This window comes from Colletotrichum siamense (assembly GCF_013390195.1).
Source record: "Colletotrichum siamense strain Cg363 chromosome Unknown KSG_Cg363_contig10, whole genome shotgun sequence".
Taxonomy (NCBI): domain Eukaryota; kingdom Fungi; phylum Ascomycota; class Sordariomycetes; order Glomerellales; family Glomerellaceae; genus Colletotrichum; species Colletotrichum siamense.
In genome coordinates this window covers 2,655,065-2,670,853 of record NW_023501023.1, presented here as the reverse complement: position 1 = coordinate 2,670,853, position 15,789 = coordinate 2,655,065, and the positions used below count along the sequence as shown (strand labels likewise).

The following is a 15,789-nucleotide window of genomic DNA, read 5'->3' as shown; positions in this document are numbered from 1 at the left end:
GCATGCATGGCAGGGTGCCATCGGAGCAGGCCGGCCTCGCGCGTGCATTGGCGGAAGATCATTGAGAGAAAACATGGTGTCGACCGGTTCGGCTCCGGGATCCGCGGACGTGTCATGAGACCTCATATGATTGCGCGCTAGGGAGGCAAGCTACGTTGAAGCCTGTTTGGATTATTCAGTGTTGTATCTGTGGCGGTCGTTAGGGGAGGTAGAATGCGGGGAATCGCCAAAATTACAAGAATACTGCAAGTAAAGCAAGTGTAATTGTTTGTGTTTTTGTGCTGATTGTCGTCGTCATGCTCAAAGGGCTTGATTGTCGTCGGCGGAAGCTTGTTTGAACAGTTAGGTCAGTGTTTGTCTGGGAAAGCAAGGGAAAATACTGACCCTTTGACACATTGACCAAGCCATAATCTTACAAAGCTGTAGCAACCAAAAGATGCAGCATAAAGACGCACCTCCAGCGACCTTGTGACCAACTTTGGGCCATCTTCATCCACGTCTCTTCTTGATAATCTCCTCAGCCTTCTGCTCAAAAGACCTGTAAGGGACATAAGGTGTCGTTCCAAGGGGATCGGTGGACTTCGGGGCGGCACGGGGATTGTATCCTCGGGGCGGAGATCCCAGGGGAATGGCACCTGGAGAGACAGCTCGAGGCTGCGGACGCTCTTGCGTAATCGACCTCAACTCCGCGGCGCTAAGAGATTGCCGAATCCTGTTCATCGACGGAGACGGCTTGTGCAGGGGTCTTCCGCCCGGCAGCTGTCCTCTGCCGCCCGAAGAGTGGATCGTGCCAGGGCTGGCGGTGGCGCCGCCGCTGCGACTACCATCCCGTGCCTCTCGCAGCAGGGCTTCGGCCTCCTCAACCTTGGCCTTCTCGAGCTCCTGGTATACTCTGTGGAACTGCTCCCGAACCTTCTCCATGCGGGCGAAGAGAATCTGCTGCTGGTTGTAGAACTCCTGCCTCTCCTTGTATGCCTTGTCGAGCGCCCTGACCAGATCGGCAATCTCCTCTTCAGAGTACAGCTTCTTGGGTGGGTTGGGCGTGTCGAAGCCAAAGATCTCAGGGTACGGGCCGTAATCAATCTCCACGAGTTCTTGGGGCGGCGACGGAGGAACGTCCGAATCGGCGTCTGCCAAGAGAGCCTGCTCCCGAGAGTTGTCGGCTCCGGCGGGGAGGGGAACCTTGCGGTTGCGGACGGCCTTCTGCAGACGAGTACGACAAGCATCGACAGCGGCGTCAAGAAATTCGGGACTGGCATTGTTTTCGTCGATGGTCTCCTCGAACAGCTTCATGCCGCTCGCCTCCTCTTCATGCAGCGACTTCAGCTGTTTTCTCAGAGCCTTGACCTTGTGGCCAGCCTCGGCGCTGGTCGGGAGGACAGGACGTGGAGGAGGGCGAATGGCTGGCTGAACACAGCGACGCTTGGAAGCAGACTTCGTCGGGGTATCGGGAGGGCCATCGGGGCTTCCTGATCGCTCTCTGTTCGGGGTAGAGCTGGCTCGGGGCTGGGACAGGCTGTAGTTCAGGGGAACGGTGGAGTCGTCAACGTCAGAGGGAGTCTGGCCGTCGAAGAAGGGGTCGGTGTTGGTTGCACCCGAGTCGACGGTGTCGGGCGTGACGGCTCTCTTCCTGGCCTCGGCGGCTTCGTTGCGCTTTCGCTTGCGCTTGGTCTTCTTCTGGGCAGGAACGGGGGTCTGCGGATCGCTCTCGGCGTAATCACTATCGTCACTATCGCCGCTACCGTCAGACATCTCGACATCTTCCTGAATCTCACCCTCGCTGGCCTTAGAGACGGTGATGGAGACGGCGGTCTCGGATGCCTCCTCGGAGGGCTTCTTGCCGTCGCGAGGAGACGAAGTAACCCTGGGCTGCGCGCCGGGGATGGGAACGAAGCGCATGCTGCCGCGCGGGCTGGGTTGTCCTCCAGCCATTGGTGTGCCAAGTCCGAGTTGTATGTCGGAATATTTGCTGCTGTTGTCGAATGATAGAGTTGGCGGTGTTTTTGCTGTTGTAGGAGGGGCGGAAAAGGTGGTTGTGGGCGCAGGGTTCGCAAGGTCGTAAATCCGTCCAGCTTTTTTGATCTTGACCATCGCAAGAGGCAGGAGCCAGCCAGCGCAGGACTGCAGGCCGACGACCTTTTTTTCTTGGGTCCTTCCTTCAATATTCACTGGTAAGTTGCAGCGCTCCAAAGCTCATACGAATGCAAGCTAACAAGCAAAACAAGAGAAGAGAACAGGCGCAGCTCAGCAAAAACGAAACAAATGCTACCGTCAGGGTGAAGCTATCATGTTGTTTCAATGTTTCAGGAGAACTCAGCTGTCGTCGTCTACCACTACCGTCCATCGACCAAGAACGAGAGCGAGGAGCCATGGCAGAATTCATGCACCTCTGTGCCCTCAGCCTTGTCCCTTTCATATGACTTGGGTGTTCATCACCATGGCGATGGGCAGAGAGGCCTTTCAACGTGGGGCTGATGCCATCGAGAGCCCTCAGCAAGGAGCACTTCCCTTCACTGGTGTCCCCGACTGGAGGAAATTCCTTTTCCCAAGACCACAAGGACAGCAAAGATCCTTTCAAACCAAAGCATCTTGACCTTCTTTGCTTGGCCCTCGAGTCTACATCCATTGCCTTCTTGCTCCATCTAGCAGAACATTGCCACAGAGCATACAGCAATCCAAGGTTTGCTTACTCCCCTAGTTGAAACAAGCAGAATCTGACCTCGATTCGCAGATGGACAATCGCCAGAACGACCTCAAGGACCAGATCCGCGCCTTCACCAATGCCCTCTCCAAGTCAAGCAAGCTGCCGCTGAGCGCGATCCACGAGGCCCTCGAGTCTTACATCGGCCAGGCTCGCGTCGACGAGGCCACCTCCATCGCCGCCGAAGAGATGCGCCAGGTCATCCCCGGAAGCGAGTACGCCGTGATCTTCCACGGCTACCACGTCCACACCGGAAGCACCCCTGACCACGCCTTCGGATACCCCGTCAACTACCGCACCACCGTCGCGCTCAAGAACCCCGTCTTCTTCGACGTCCTCAAGTTCAACAAGTTCAACGGCGTCTTGATCCCCCAACAGGGCCAGCCTATCCCTCCCTACCACGCTGCGGACTACGTCCCGGGATTCCAGTCTTACGGATGTCCCGGCCTGGCGATCCCCAATCACTGGATGAATATCTTGGCCAGCCCCACCACCGATGCCATTCATGTGAACGCGGAGATCGCTTTCCCCGGACCCAGTGGTGCCGAGAACCGGGACCAGCAGACCTCCAACCCGACCTTCAACCACTTCCTTGCTGAGAGCTTTCCCCAGCAAACCCACATGGCTCCTCCTGGCCAGTTCGTCCCAGACCACTGGAACCAGTCCAGCTACTTTGGCCACCCTGAGCACATCATCGGAGAGACCCACCAGCCTGTCCCTCAAGTCCAACTTCCCCTGGGAATCGCCCCCGTCATCGAGAACAACGTCGCTGCTGATGTTGAGCATGCCGGACAGCAGCCTGCTCGCTGCCGCAGTGTCGAAGAGGCTACCATGCAGTGCCCAGAGTGCTTCAAGCCATACAAGCGACTCAATTACTTGCAGAAGGTCAGTTTCCCAAGTCCTATGGTCCAATTGTCCCCGCTGACAACCAAAGCACCTTAAAAAGCATGGTCGCCGGTACAGCCGCAAGGTAGACTACTCCATCCGTCGCTGAACTAGACAACAGTTAGGCTACTCGGGAGCAGAGACCATGCGGCACTCGCCACATTGCTGGAATTTCCACAGCGTGGTTCACTTTCGCCGGGCGTCCTGTTCGAGTTTCTGAGCGTCACCTTTGTCTTCGCGAGTACAAAATCATGAGGATACTAGTTTGATTCAGAGAGAATGCTATCGTCAGCTAAATGTCTCTGTCATGCACCGTTGCAACCGCCGTAAAGTTATGAATCGCTGTCTTGTGTCGCTTGTTCCATGCGCAATCGCTCTCATACGTCTACCGGCTTGTTGAAGTGCTCGCCTGGCTCCATAGCCTCTAGGAGGAGCTCCAAGAACCTCTCGACCTTCGATTGGGTGAACTTTTGTTTGTGCAGTTTTGATAAGCCCCCAAAGAACCACCGATACCTTTCTGCGGATACCCATGCCAAGTCGCGCAGCGCCGCTGCTGTCTGCGGAGAGCCATTGCCACCCGAATTTTCCGAATGAGCGTCTGCTGGGTCTATTGACCTGTGCCATTCTAGAGTTGTCACCCAATAATCCGACCATTCAGACGAACTCTGGTGATGTTCGCTCGGCTTGAGGTATACATTCGGTCCGACCACGGCGCAGTATACAAGCGCTTCAAGGTTCCTCACGGTGAGGCCAGGGTTGATGAGCTGAGAAAGCTTTCGCACAGCAAGATATCGACGTAGGCCGTGGCTGATCAAGACATCGTTTGGAAACGAATCGCAATCCACCATTTTGTAGGCTTCCAGTCGTAGATCTGTCAGTAGCTCCCACCATTTCACATCGGCCAAGGCGTATCTGAATACCGGCAAGATCTCCGGCAGCCTGCCTCTAGCGTCCCACAGCTCCCTTATCAAGTTGCAGCAAGCGATTGCCTCGCCTCCGCTATTGAGGATTCTCTCGGGAATGGTAACCCCCCAGGCGTTGCCAAGCCAGGGTATCAAGATCTTTACTGATCCCTGTTTAAGATTGTCTTTCCCTGTTTCTTCGTCAACGGGTGGATTAGAGAAGAAGCGAGACAACTTCAGCTTTGGCTTGGGCGGGCACTTACACACGTGCCATTCGTACTCGTTCCTGTGTCATTGCATTAGCTGCTATCCGCAATGGACTGGGGATGCAATGAAGGAATAACATACCAGTTGATTTCGGAAAAGTTCTTGGGGTGGGGGAACTCCGGCTTTTTGCCAGGGGGAGTTTTGTGTAAGCTACACCGGTACAAACTGGGATGGTTTATTGTTGACGCAAGTGAAAGGCGTGATACGTTGCGGTCAGGTAAATCTATTGGATAGTCTGGCTCCTCGGACTTTCTTGGCTCTTCTTCGGGAATCGTTGGAAGTTTGGTGAAATCCATTTCGACAAAGTATAGCTTCGTGCAAAGTTGAAAGAATGGCGGAATCCGATCCAGTAAGATAGCTGATGCGGAGTTCTGCAGATGATGTTGTTGGCAAATGTGAAATCAGGGCGCGGCGGGTCGGAGAGGGGAGAAAGGGTCTATGATCTGCATCACCGCCTGGCTCAAGCGGGAGAAGGAGCGGGCGGTCAGCGAATTCTGCCACGGAAAGCACTGAGAATTGCTCAGGTCGTTCCTGCCTTGAGACTCCTGTCTGGCAGGTTGGAGTTGGGGATGCTCCTTCCTCAACAGATTGCTGGAATTGCTGCCTACCCTGCAACTCCACGTCCCGAGTCTCTGTCTCAACCCAGACCCCACCTTCTCTTTCCAGGCCTCGACTAATCCGCTGGATAAAAGCTGGCAGCTTCTCGATTCTCGTTGCACCTGCAACTCACAACTGTCAGCCCACAGCACCCCTCGAAGCTGCCCGCGTAGGTCTCAGTTGCTTGCCAAGTTTGGAAGCAGACCGACTGACCTTCCAGCAGAATGTCGGCCTTACATCTCGCCATCAAGGATGCGCTCTTGCGTATTGAGCAGGAGAACGCTGAGGACTGGTTCACAATCGACTCCCTCACACGAGCCGTACTTGCCGAGATCCGCCAGGATTGTGTGGCTCGCTCCACGGACCCCCAGAAGGAGCCAGCCGACGAAGGCAGCAGCAGCAGCAGTAGCCAGAGTGACAGCAGTGACGATGACCAAGATGAAAGCGAGGGCGACGAACAAGCCCACAACAATGGCATCGACCAAGTGAACAACAACGGCAACCACCATGCAGGCAATAAGGGCAGGCGCAATAGTTCCAGAATGTATGCCTGCAAGGTCCGTTACTGCCCTCGTGTCTACCAGCACAAGTCAAGCCGCACCCGCGTGAGTTCAGTCCTTTGCCACCTTCTTCGAGTACCATGCTGACAAAACACAGCACTACGCTATCAACCATGGCGATGTGGCTGCACCCACAGACACTGATGAAGAGTAAATCATGTTGTGGTAGAAGCAAAAAGTTCAAATGACACAGAAAGGCTTCAATACAAGTTCTACATCACATTACATCAGGATCTTTAATAAGTGTCTAGGACTGTGTTTTTGCCTCGATTCTTCGGCTGCTGGATTGGCTGTATCGCGTAGTTCTGCTTCCTGCCGGCCTCTCTTGGTCCTGCCTTCCTCCATCTCGAGCATGAGTATCCTTGCTTCTGCCTTTCCCGTACTATTCCCCTCTGATCCTTCGTTGCTCATTGTATTGTCACTGCGGTCACCGTTGCTTCTGTGGTTGTCGCTGCTGTATTGCCTCTAATGCTGCCGTTCGTCGCTCGCTGCCGTCGTCTCTGACTCTGCTATATCGTAAGAATAATTCAAGATGTAAATAAAATTCCAAATTCAGACAGAACACCCCGGGACCTACAGGTTCCTTCCGTTCTTGTTCTACCTTCTCACCTCAGGTGAGCTTGCAGCCTCAGGTGAGATCCTGGTGAGATACGTACCCCTCTCATCAGTCTATTTAATGAGGGCCTCTTCTGCTCAACCCTCCTCTCTTTTCTTCTCCTCCAGACAACAACAACTTCTCAGTCTGTGAAAGGTATCTTACCTCACTACAACCATCAGTACAACCTCCACAAAGGAAGACCAAAGGAAGATGGCTGAACAGACTAAGCAAGACATTCAAGACGCGCTCCTGCGCATCCATGAGGAGCATCCAGAAGATTGGAACGCGTTTGAGCAGGCCAGTCGTCAAGTCCTCGCTGAGATGGGCACTCGACGCGCCCACGAAGAGAACCAGGCTGTCCTCAACACTACTCAAGGAGCGGCAGACACTCACTCCTCAGACATCAACTCCACTCATAACAACCCTGGCGCGGCCATGGCTACTGCCTCAAGCAGGGCTTCAGCTCACGCCAATGTGAGTGAGACTCACATCAGGCCTTACCGCTGCACTGTCCCTGGCTGCGGTAAAAGATATCAGCACGTTCGGTCTCGATACCGTGTAAGTGAAAGACCCCCAAGACCGCAAATCCAAGCCACTAACACTCATCCAGCACTACCAGGAGGAGCATAATGGTGTGGCTATCCCTCCCAGCACTGAGGGTGTTGTCTTGGACACACCCAAGGATGGAGATCAGACTGCCTGAAGGAAGGGAGGGACAATGAACGGGGATAAAAGGCAGAGGCAGTGATTAGGAGGAAGGATGCACTTCATCCGCGCAGGTTCTTTATAAGGAAATCCAATCACATGATTTTCAGTCTCTCGATTCCCTCAATCACCATAGTGCCTTTGTTCAGCGTGAGACAACCGCGCACATTGACAACCTCAATCTCACCAGCAGTTTCCGCCTGTTTCTTCGAAGCCCTTCCTTCCCGGAATTCTCGAAAATAAATTCAAACCATTTTCTGTTTCCGCAAAAAACCAAACCAAACCTTTCCTCAACCACAGCCAACCTTTCACAAAACAATACATCCACCACCAAACACACACCATCAACAAACCGAAACACCCAACTCACCCAACTCACCCAAGTATGCCCAAATCTTTGAGTCCATTTTATCACTCGCTAACCTCTCTTCAACAGGATGCCTACCAAGCTCGAGACCGCCGTCGCCAACGCCCTCACCCAGGCTCAGTCCGAGAGCGGCAAGTCCAAGGACGAGGTCATGAAGATGGCCCACTCCTTCGCCGGCAAATACCTCAAGAAGAACGGCATCTCCGCCACCGACGCCCTCCACCGCTGCGAGTTCGACGGTTGCGAGCGCGCGTACGAGAACCGCAGCTCCCTCAACCGCGTCAGTCCCTGCGTGCCCCAGCCAACTCTTCACCTCCCTTGTTCATGTTCTGACTTTTGTTGCAGCACTACAAGAAGGACCACGACGGCAAGAACCCCGAGGACGAGGAGTAGGCTCTTTGCCGCATGAAGAAGGTCCGGACAGATCGCTGGTACTTTGGCGATTTTGGCCGGCTTGTCCTGCAACTGCCTTCTCGAGCTGTTGCCTTGGACGAACTAGACAGGCGCTGGGCTACGTGGTGGGCTTTCGTCTCAGGTGCTGCCAAGGCTATGCGCTTGCTACTCTAGGTATGTGGTCTCTGTAGCTTCCAGTGTTTCTGCTAGACCCATGACTGACAAGTTTTACCTACAGTTGCAACCCTCTTGCCAGCCTGGCTGGTATCTTGCCCCATTACCCTTCGCCTTTCAGGTAGCTCCTCAACAAAGAAGTCTTCTTCAGTCTCTTGCCGTGTCAAGCTCCAGGCTCCAGCCCTTGACTACTTGCCCATCTATTGGAATGTTTAATTGCCGGAGAGGTACTATCCGGGGCGAGCGAAAGCCTTTCTTCGACGCTCTTTTGAAATTGATGATGGTCCTATCGTGCTCATCAATGGAGCCAGCCCACCCTTCCTCTATCTCACGATCCTTTTCCACTGCGTTGCCTTTCGTGATTCCAGTTTAATTTCACATCAAGTCGTTTTGCGTTCATTTCCCAGCATGTGACCTGAAAACGTCTATCGTTTAACGGACCTGTCTGTCTGCCTCTGCCATACTTAATTAAGCGTCGATGAGGATTTGTGGTACTCTCCTGATACACCCTTCATTGCATCCTGTTGAGGCTTGCAGACAGGTTTATTTTCAATTCAAATCCCTACCAAAGCGGCGTGTACCTTGGTGCAATTTTGTCGAGGACGACGTCTTTGAACCCGGGCCCAGATGAGGCCGCAAGCCATGGCATGCCTCTGAACGCTTGACTGTCCACAGATGACACAGTCATGGCAGATAACAACCGCGAGGCTTACCTCCGCCAGCGCGACTAGAACCAGCAAAACCAGCTGCAGCTGACTTTTGTCCTTTACGACACTCAACACAAGCTGCGCTTTGTCTGGTTCACGAGTTAGCCTCGTTTCTGACCGCGGGACTCAGTTGATTCTCGGTTGTTAGGTGGAAGAGCTAGATGTAAAAGTCACCTATCTACGGCATCTGGTCATGGCATTTTGCCGCCGCAGCAGGCGGCTTCGACCAAAGAATGGTGTCGTGACCTACATCAACAGCTGCCCAGGTCGCCCCGTCCGCTGAACTCGCAATCGCGTCAGAGAGGCTTCCTCTTCTCTCTTGCAGCGTGCGATCGATATCGGACGTGGACAAATCATGTATGAGACCGAGCCTCCATCCAAAGCTTTCAGTGATGAAGGCTGGGAAACAGAAGCCATGGACGCTGTTTTAATCTTAGACGGGGATATGCACCTCGTGTCCAAGCCTGCTGGGGAGGGTGACATGATTGATACACAGAGATCGTAGCACTTCGCCGATCTTCAATATCCCACGCCTTTGCGACCATAGCCAGTCTTGTGGAAGAAGCTCACTCCATTTATATTCAGGACTTGTTATTCCTGAGCCTAGGGAGACGTTTGCCTATGGGCTACGTGGAGACCATTTGAGGAAAATCCCTTTCGAAGCCTCCTCCAGTACACCCTGTTGGATCTATTCACAATCTGTGAGACACCTGCTGCTTCCAAGTGGAAGCCGTAAAGCTTCACCAGAAGACGGCGGTTATTGAGATGCTGACCTTGGATTTACTGGGAGATCCGAAGGAGTTTACCCATATCAGCGGGCCGTTACTCATCTCCATGCAATGACTCCATACTAAAAGTCAGCCTATGACGCCCATTAGTCCTTCGCCGGCGCCCAGGAAAGTTTTCCCTTCTGTAACTTTCGCTCAATACACATCGGGGCAAGCGGTGCAATAGGCAGACTTATTGTGCCGGTCGTGGCAGTGGAAAAGGTTATTATAACGGGATCAAGGGATTTCAAGGGGCAGTCAAGTTTCTGTCCCATTATTTTCCTGAGCCTTAATGGGGCGGTGCCAGAGGTTCACCTGCATCGTGGTTCTCCAGTCCTGTAACCTCGAGCTAACCGCGCAACTCTTCGGCATGAGGATGGCTAGGAAGCACGATCCCGGTATTGGCTATAGCTTTGCAGCCAGACGTCTGCCACCGACAGTCATCCTCTGAGGGTTCTTTGATCAGGGCACGCATAGGTGTAGAACTTGGAGCCGATGATGGCGGCCTGGCACAGGCTGTACTCGGATAGATGCCGAGCGCCCCGGGCCCGGCTCGCCAGCGGCCCGACATCAGGCTCGCCTTAAGCTGACTTAAGAGGCCGCGAGTTACGATCGAGCGAGCCATTGTGCCTCTTAACACGTTGATATGGGATGACATCGCTGCAGAGGCCATCGTTCAGATACGACATGGCATGGCATCCGAGGTCACTTCGTTGACCTCGTTAACGTGGGTCTTGGAAAGTCCTAAGTCTACAAGGACACTCTCTTCATCCAGTCGACCCTAACACACACCAACGCCATATTGGAACGGGGTTTAGTGGGCCCACTGGGTTTTTCGGCGTTTTCGGCGTTTAGAGGCTAGATTACTAGCCCCCTCAAGGGGCGAGAAGTTAGCTCAGACATTATCATTATCCTTATATAGATAAGAGGCTTAATTTACTTATTTTTTAGTAGATTTTTAAGCTTTTTATCCCGTTCTTTTTAGTTTAGATCTATAAAGAACATGAGGAATCTTTTCCTTTTTTTTTTAAGATCGTAGGCTTTAAAACCGTAGAGTTATGTAGTTATAGTAGTTCTACGCGTCCTCGAGCGCGTACGCGCTGCTGTGCTGCATAGCTCTCGGCCGCCTGGCCTACGACCATTTCAATATAATAGAAGTATGAGTAGGTCAGCGAGAGTCCTATGACTCTTGTCCGGCGGATAGCCGGCAGTGTTGAGCAGTCCTCGAATTTGCTCGCCCTCAATCCCGGACTACCAGACAGATGTGGCTTGAGAGCAATTCCCGATAACTGACCGGTCGATTTGGAAGTTAGACTGCGATTACGATCTGCTGGATTGTGGTACTAGAACAGTCTAGTTTACTGCCACCACTCGCGCGCTCCTTTTCAGCTTACTTGTACTTTTCGTCATTTTGGTTGCTTGGAATATGACTTAATTGGCATCAATCTAAAACATACAAAACTGAGCCTGGACCTGTCGCAGCTCAAGGTCCTGCACCAAGCATAACCGGGGAATAATGACCGACACCCCTTTGAGAACGCCGGATCATCAACTCTCTCCTGGGCTCCGCTATACAGCAGAGGCCCATTTGTTAAATAGCTGAGAAGAGGTGAAGCTAATGCTTGTGGCCTAAGGCACGTTTGGATGACTTCAGCGTTCCGTAATACAGACTCCCGGGCCCAACTGAAGCCAAGGCCAACGTCTCACCGCACGCACGCATGCAGTGCTACGGGTAGTCTGGAGAGACCCCAAACCCTTTAAATGGTCTCATGGCGTGACAAGGATGTGGTCCATTCATAGATATTACCACTCAGGAGGTATCTCTTCGGGTTGTGTTGAAGTATATTAGTCCGTGGACACAAATGCTCAAAGTCTCACAGGCTTCTCATTACGCTCTGTGCCGTCTCTTATTCTATCTATGAGAATCAAACCCTTCAATAAGTCAACCAGGACACAGGAGACAACAATTCCTTCAATAAAGAGCCAGACTGTAATTGCAGGGTATTTCTGATCAGATAATACGTACATTGGTTTCGGAACCAGAGTCCAGCCAAAGACAGTAGCTAGACATTTCAGCAGCAGGAACGAATTGTCTGGCCGTTCTGTCCTTAGATATTCACGTCACATGTTGAAAGTGTTGCTTGGTCATACCACCTAGGGCTGCTGGATATCTCTCGTCGCTATCCCATTGACAACCGAAAAGGCTCAAGATTTTTACACGTCGCATGACGTAGACAGAAATATTTAATTTACCCTAGATGACTTCAATCCACCCATGGCTATGTCAAGGAACGCGGCGAGCTCCCACTTATGCCCGTCATGGCATGTTTTGGAGTGGAAGCACAACTCCATTGATTTCCACAGTGTCGGGAAGACGTTGGCAACCAGCTATCTCGCGAATCGGGTGCGGCGAACACCACATCCGTACCTAGGGGACGTCGCCATAAACTAATTACCTTACGGCAAGCACTGCCAAGCATCGTCAATATGCTCATCACACCTCATCACAGTAACGACATGTCAATCGAATGTAGAAGATTCACCTACTAATGCTTGACTCGTCCCTGGCGTCTAAGTTGCTCCGCCTACCACGTATTGGTTTCATGAGCCCCTCTCACTCTTATTACTCCGCCTGAAGCGCAAACGTGCAGCTCGTTTCGGGAGCTGACTCTAGAGGCGCATTAACCGCTAGTATTAACGTCTCGGATACCCCTTCGTCATCTTCAATTACTGGATGGCACTACCCGGGCCCCTACGGAGCTTCGGTAGTTGGAGTTTATTAAGGCCTCGCAGTACATTGGACGCCCTGCAGCTGCGACTTCATGTATTGCGCTCTGTCTTCATAGAATATTTGGTGATGGAGTCCATCGGTGGCTAAATCTACGCATGAGAATCCGAGACGAGACCTTTCGTGGAAACACGTAGCTCAATGTCGTGGGGAATATCCCCGAGAAACTGAATGCGGTCTGATCAGCGCTCATCAACATCGCGCGCGACTCTTTCATTACAGATGAAAACAGATTGAGCGGCCATGTTTCCTGCTGTAACGCTGTCCGGACGTTTTCTGTCGAGAAGAAGGAGCCGATGTATCTAGGGGTGTCAAAGGGGGAGCTAGACGTCATTGACGTTGGGTGCGACGGCGAGCTTGAGGAGCTTGACACCGAGGTCACTCCATCCTCGTAGTCTCGCTCCCATAGGTTTGAGGCCGAGCATTATGCTGAGTCCGAAAACGACACAGACTTCGAAGGCACGAATGCCAGCACCGACGGCAGCTATTATGGCTTTTCCGGCGATGGCGGTTCGCCCTCTGCTGCCAAGGGCAGACTTGGAGTTGGCCGTTCATGCAGGTCCTGAGCCGCTCTCTACAGAATATACCGCGCGTGGCGGTGTTGATGTATCTCATATCCTAGAACAGGCGATGCTCAATGGCCCCTGAGCCGGAGAGGCCGGCTCGGGCCTGCAGTCTCCGAGATATCGCGTCAAGTCCTCAAGTCGTTTGAGTCATCACCGCCCCTATGCTAATGAGAATGATTACCGTTTTATCTGCCGCGGGACTCAGCGAAATGGCCGAAATGAAGTGTCGGCTTCCATTGAGCTGAAGGATAGGGCAACGCTGCTTCTCTGCTTCAGTTCTCCTGATCTTTCAGATCTTCCATTCCTTAGTATGATGAGACGCAATTCAGATCCGGATTAAGACATCTATTTCAATGTCAAACATACTATGATGTGAGCCGGGCCCTCATGGGCATACGCAGGCTGTGTCCAGACAAAGGTTGACGTCTGAGTCCGTTGACTCAGATCTCTGGGATGCAGATGGTACGCGGCTCATCAATCTTTAGATTCATCCCTTGTCCGAAATATATCTGCTTGGTTTGCAAGATCAGTTTTGCAAGAACAGTTAGGTCATGTGGCTTAGACGCAACAGGACGTAATCACCTTCAATGCCAACTCACATTCCGGTCAACTTCCCCTTCGACTACGAGTCATTGAAAATCGTAGCCGGTATATCGAGGGAGCCCGGCAAAGAAATAGCAAACATTAGCCACGATGTCTCGACAAATAAACGCATCTTCGGGAGACGATTGACAAGATCATCTTCATATTCACATCGGAACTGCTATTAAGCCGACGACGGCAGCCGGGCCCGATGACAGCCTTGCTGGAGCAAGCTTGGAGGGCAAGCATGGCCTTGTTTTCTACGAGCCCAAATTTTAAAGATGGCGTTCCGGTCTATTCAACTTCGATATGTTGTCCTGATTGGCCTTGCTTCCCGGAAGCTCGAACACCATCAGCCTCCGAGGGTGTACTCGTCGAGCAAATCCCCGCTAGCCCATGCTGTAGGAATGTTTTGGATCTGATGAATGAGGCAGCTGGTTTTACAAGTACCTCCAGTCTCTTCGCGCACCTTTTTTTCTGTCGCAAGGCGGTGCTCAACTGATCGCATGATATTTCGGCCGGAGCATTTGCGATCACTCATTGGCACAATACGCCCTCGAGGGTCACTTGGAGTTTTATCTTCTCCCACACGCAGTAAGTCCACTGGCGAATTTGAAGAGCAGTCTGATCATCTGCTACTGAGGCCGTCGTGAAAGCGCCGCAAGTTTAGTCAGTCATATCAAACGATCCACACGAAGAATGGGACGAACGGTCGAGTTCCCGCCGCCGTGAGCGCAGCAGCTCAATGGAGGTGCTTAGTACCCGATTCATCCACAATACTGACGATGACGAGCATCGTGGAGCTTTCATTCATATTCACAGAAGAAATTAGGACTGGGACGGCGTTCATTACTTGGATGCTTATCATGTCCAGCGCGATCGAGTTGCGATCACCATTCCGCCGTGATGAGTTCTGCGCCACCCCGCTCTGTTTGCTCGTCCCTTTAATTAGGAGAGCTGTTTTGTTCAGTCGCCCCGGGTCCTTTCGCGGCTCTCAGTCTCTGTAAGGGCAACGACCGCGTTCGCAAAGCTGGCGTTCAGTCCTCTCAGGTGCCGCCATGTTCGAATCGGAAGTTTGCATTGCATTTCGTCCTCTCTTGGGACAGATCCAGGAAACATTTAGTTCTGCTGGCCCTCTTTTGGATACGAGACCTAGGGAGAAGTCGTGAGCGCCAATCTATTCCGCAAACTCAGAATTTCCGACGCGACGATTCGCCTGCGCGATTGTCTTGCGAATCTACCAGAACTTTGGGTCGCTGGAGTAGGCTGATGGTACCGCGTGTTCTACGCCCTCGCTTTCTCAAAACTTAATCCGGATTTCACAAAAGGAATTCTTCAAAACCGCATCAGTGCGCCATATCACTCACACCTATCAAGCAAGCCAACTGAAGTAATTACGAAGTTCCAATTACTATATATCAATCCTCGCAAAGACACAATATCTCAACGAAAGACCAACCCCCCTAAGCTCCCACTCAAGCATTCCCTTCTCTTTAGTTGACCTTGGCCTGGCTCAGGCTGGTAATCTGGTTGACACCATCCTGAAGCTTGCCATTAGGCAGCTTGAAACGGCACAAAACACCGGAACGCTCCTTGACGCTGTTGTCGCAGGCCAAGCTTGTAGTAGCAACGCAGTTAAGCGCTCCGCCGCCTATGGCATCCCGAAAAGTCAGTCCCAAGTCCAAGGATAAAGTCAAATGAGACCGGAGTAGTTGAGAAGTCATGAACTTACAAGCAGTAGGTCCTCCAGGTACACACTTGCCCGCCGCGCCCGCCGCATCAGTGCAAGCATCCTGCTTCAGCGACGTGTTGGGAATGCAGCACGCGCCCGTGGCCTTCTTAGCCTGGCGGGCGTCGAGAACGATGGAGTTGCGCTCGACGTTGCGCACGCCCTCGACGTCGGCGATGGCGGCGGAGGAGACGGCGGCGAGGCCGAGGATGATGGCGGTGATGGAGAACTGCATTTTGACTGGGGTGAAAGAGTCGTGGGTTGGGAACGAATAAGTTGTTTGTAAGGTAAATAGTGAATGTTTAGCCGCGCAGCGGAAAGAATGAAAGTCGAGTTGCACAAGGATTGATCAAAGAAAACTGGGAAGAGTGGCTTGACGAAGGAAAAAGGGTAGCAATAGGTCAAGCCGCGCCGAGAGCGCGAGTCTTTATACCGCCGATTGTTTTGACTCTGCGAAAGACTCGGTCCTCCAAACCCAGTCCCAAACAACGTTGTGGTTAA

General features: G+C 52.6%; 6 protein-coding genes across 6 annotated transcripts; 4 read left to right on the top strand and 2 right to left on the bottom strand.

The window, feature by feature from the left end:
* Nucleotides 1-489: 489 nt before the first annotated feature.
* CGCS363_v014596 (uncharacterized protein) lies at nt 490-2,091 on the bottom strand (the record flags this gene model as incomplete). The annotated part of the gene is made up of 1 exon (XM_036646445.1): nt 490-2,091. The coding sequence occupies one exon, from the start codon at nt 2,089-2,091 to the stop codon at nt 490-492; it is 1,602 nt and encodes a 533-aa protein (XP_036488907.1).
* A 346-nt stretch (nt 2,092-2,437) lies between these two features.
* On the top strand, nt 2,438-3,695 carry CGCS363_v014595 (uncharacterized protein; the record flags this gene model as incomplete). The annotated part of the gene is made up of 3 exons (XM_036646444.1): nt 2,438-2,518; nt 2,699-3,586; nt 3,636-3,695. The coding sequence occupies 3 exons, from the start codon at nt 2,438-2,440 to the stop codon at nt 3,693-3,695; spliced, it is 1,029 nt and encodes a 342-aa protein (XP_036489009.1).
* A 1,881-nt stretch (nt 3,696-5,576) lies between these two features.
* Nucleotides 5,577-6,066, top strand: CGCS363_v014594 (uncharacterized protein; the record flags this gene model as incomplete). Its single annotated transcript, XM_036646443.1, has 2 exons — nt 5,577-5,957; nt 6,010-6,066. The coding sequence occupies 2 exons, from the start codon at nt 5,577-5,579 to the stop codon at nt 6,064-6,066; spliced, it is 438 nt and encodes a 145-aa protein (XP_036488906.1).
* A 654-nt stretch (nt 6,067-6,720) lies between these two features.
* CGCS363_v014593 (uncharacterized protein) lies at nt 6,721-7,213 on the top strand (the record flags this gene model as incomplete). The annotated part of the gene is made up of 2 exons (XM_036646442.1): nt 6,721-7,068; nt 7,121-7,213. The coding sequence occupies 2 exons, from the start codon at nt 6,721-6,723 to the stop codon at nt 7,211-7,213; spliced, it is 441 nt and encodes a 146-aa protein (XP_036489007.1).
* A 439-nt stretch (nt 7,214-7,652) lies between these two features.
* Nucleotides 7,653-7,975, top strand: CGCS363_v014592 (uncharacterized protein; the record flags this gene model as incomplete). Its single annotated transcript, XM_036646441.1, has 2 exons — nt 7,653-7,862; nt 7,928-7,975. The coding sequence occupies 2 exons, from the start codon at nt 7,653-7,655 to the stop codon at nt 7,973-7,975; spliced, it is 258 nt and encodes an 85-aa protein (XP_036489008.1).
* Nucleotides 7,976-15,052: 7,077 nt separating this feature from the next.
* CGCS363_v014591 (uncharacterized protein) lies at nt 15,053-15,523 on the bottom strand (the record flags this gene model as incomplete). The annotated part of the gene is made up of 2 exons (XM_036646440.1): nt 15,053-15,210; nt 15,292-15,523. 2 exons carry the CDS (start codon nt 15,521-15,523, stop codon nt 15,053-15,055), a joined length of 390 nt encoding a protein of 129 aa, XP_036489005.1.
* Nucleotides 15,524-15,789: the final 266 nt, after the last annotated feature.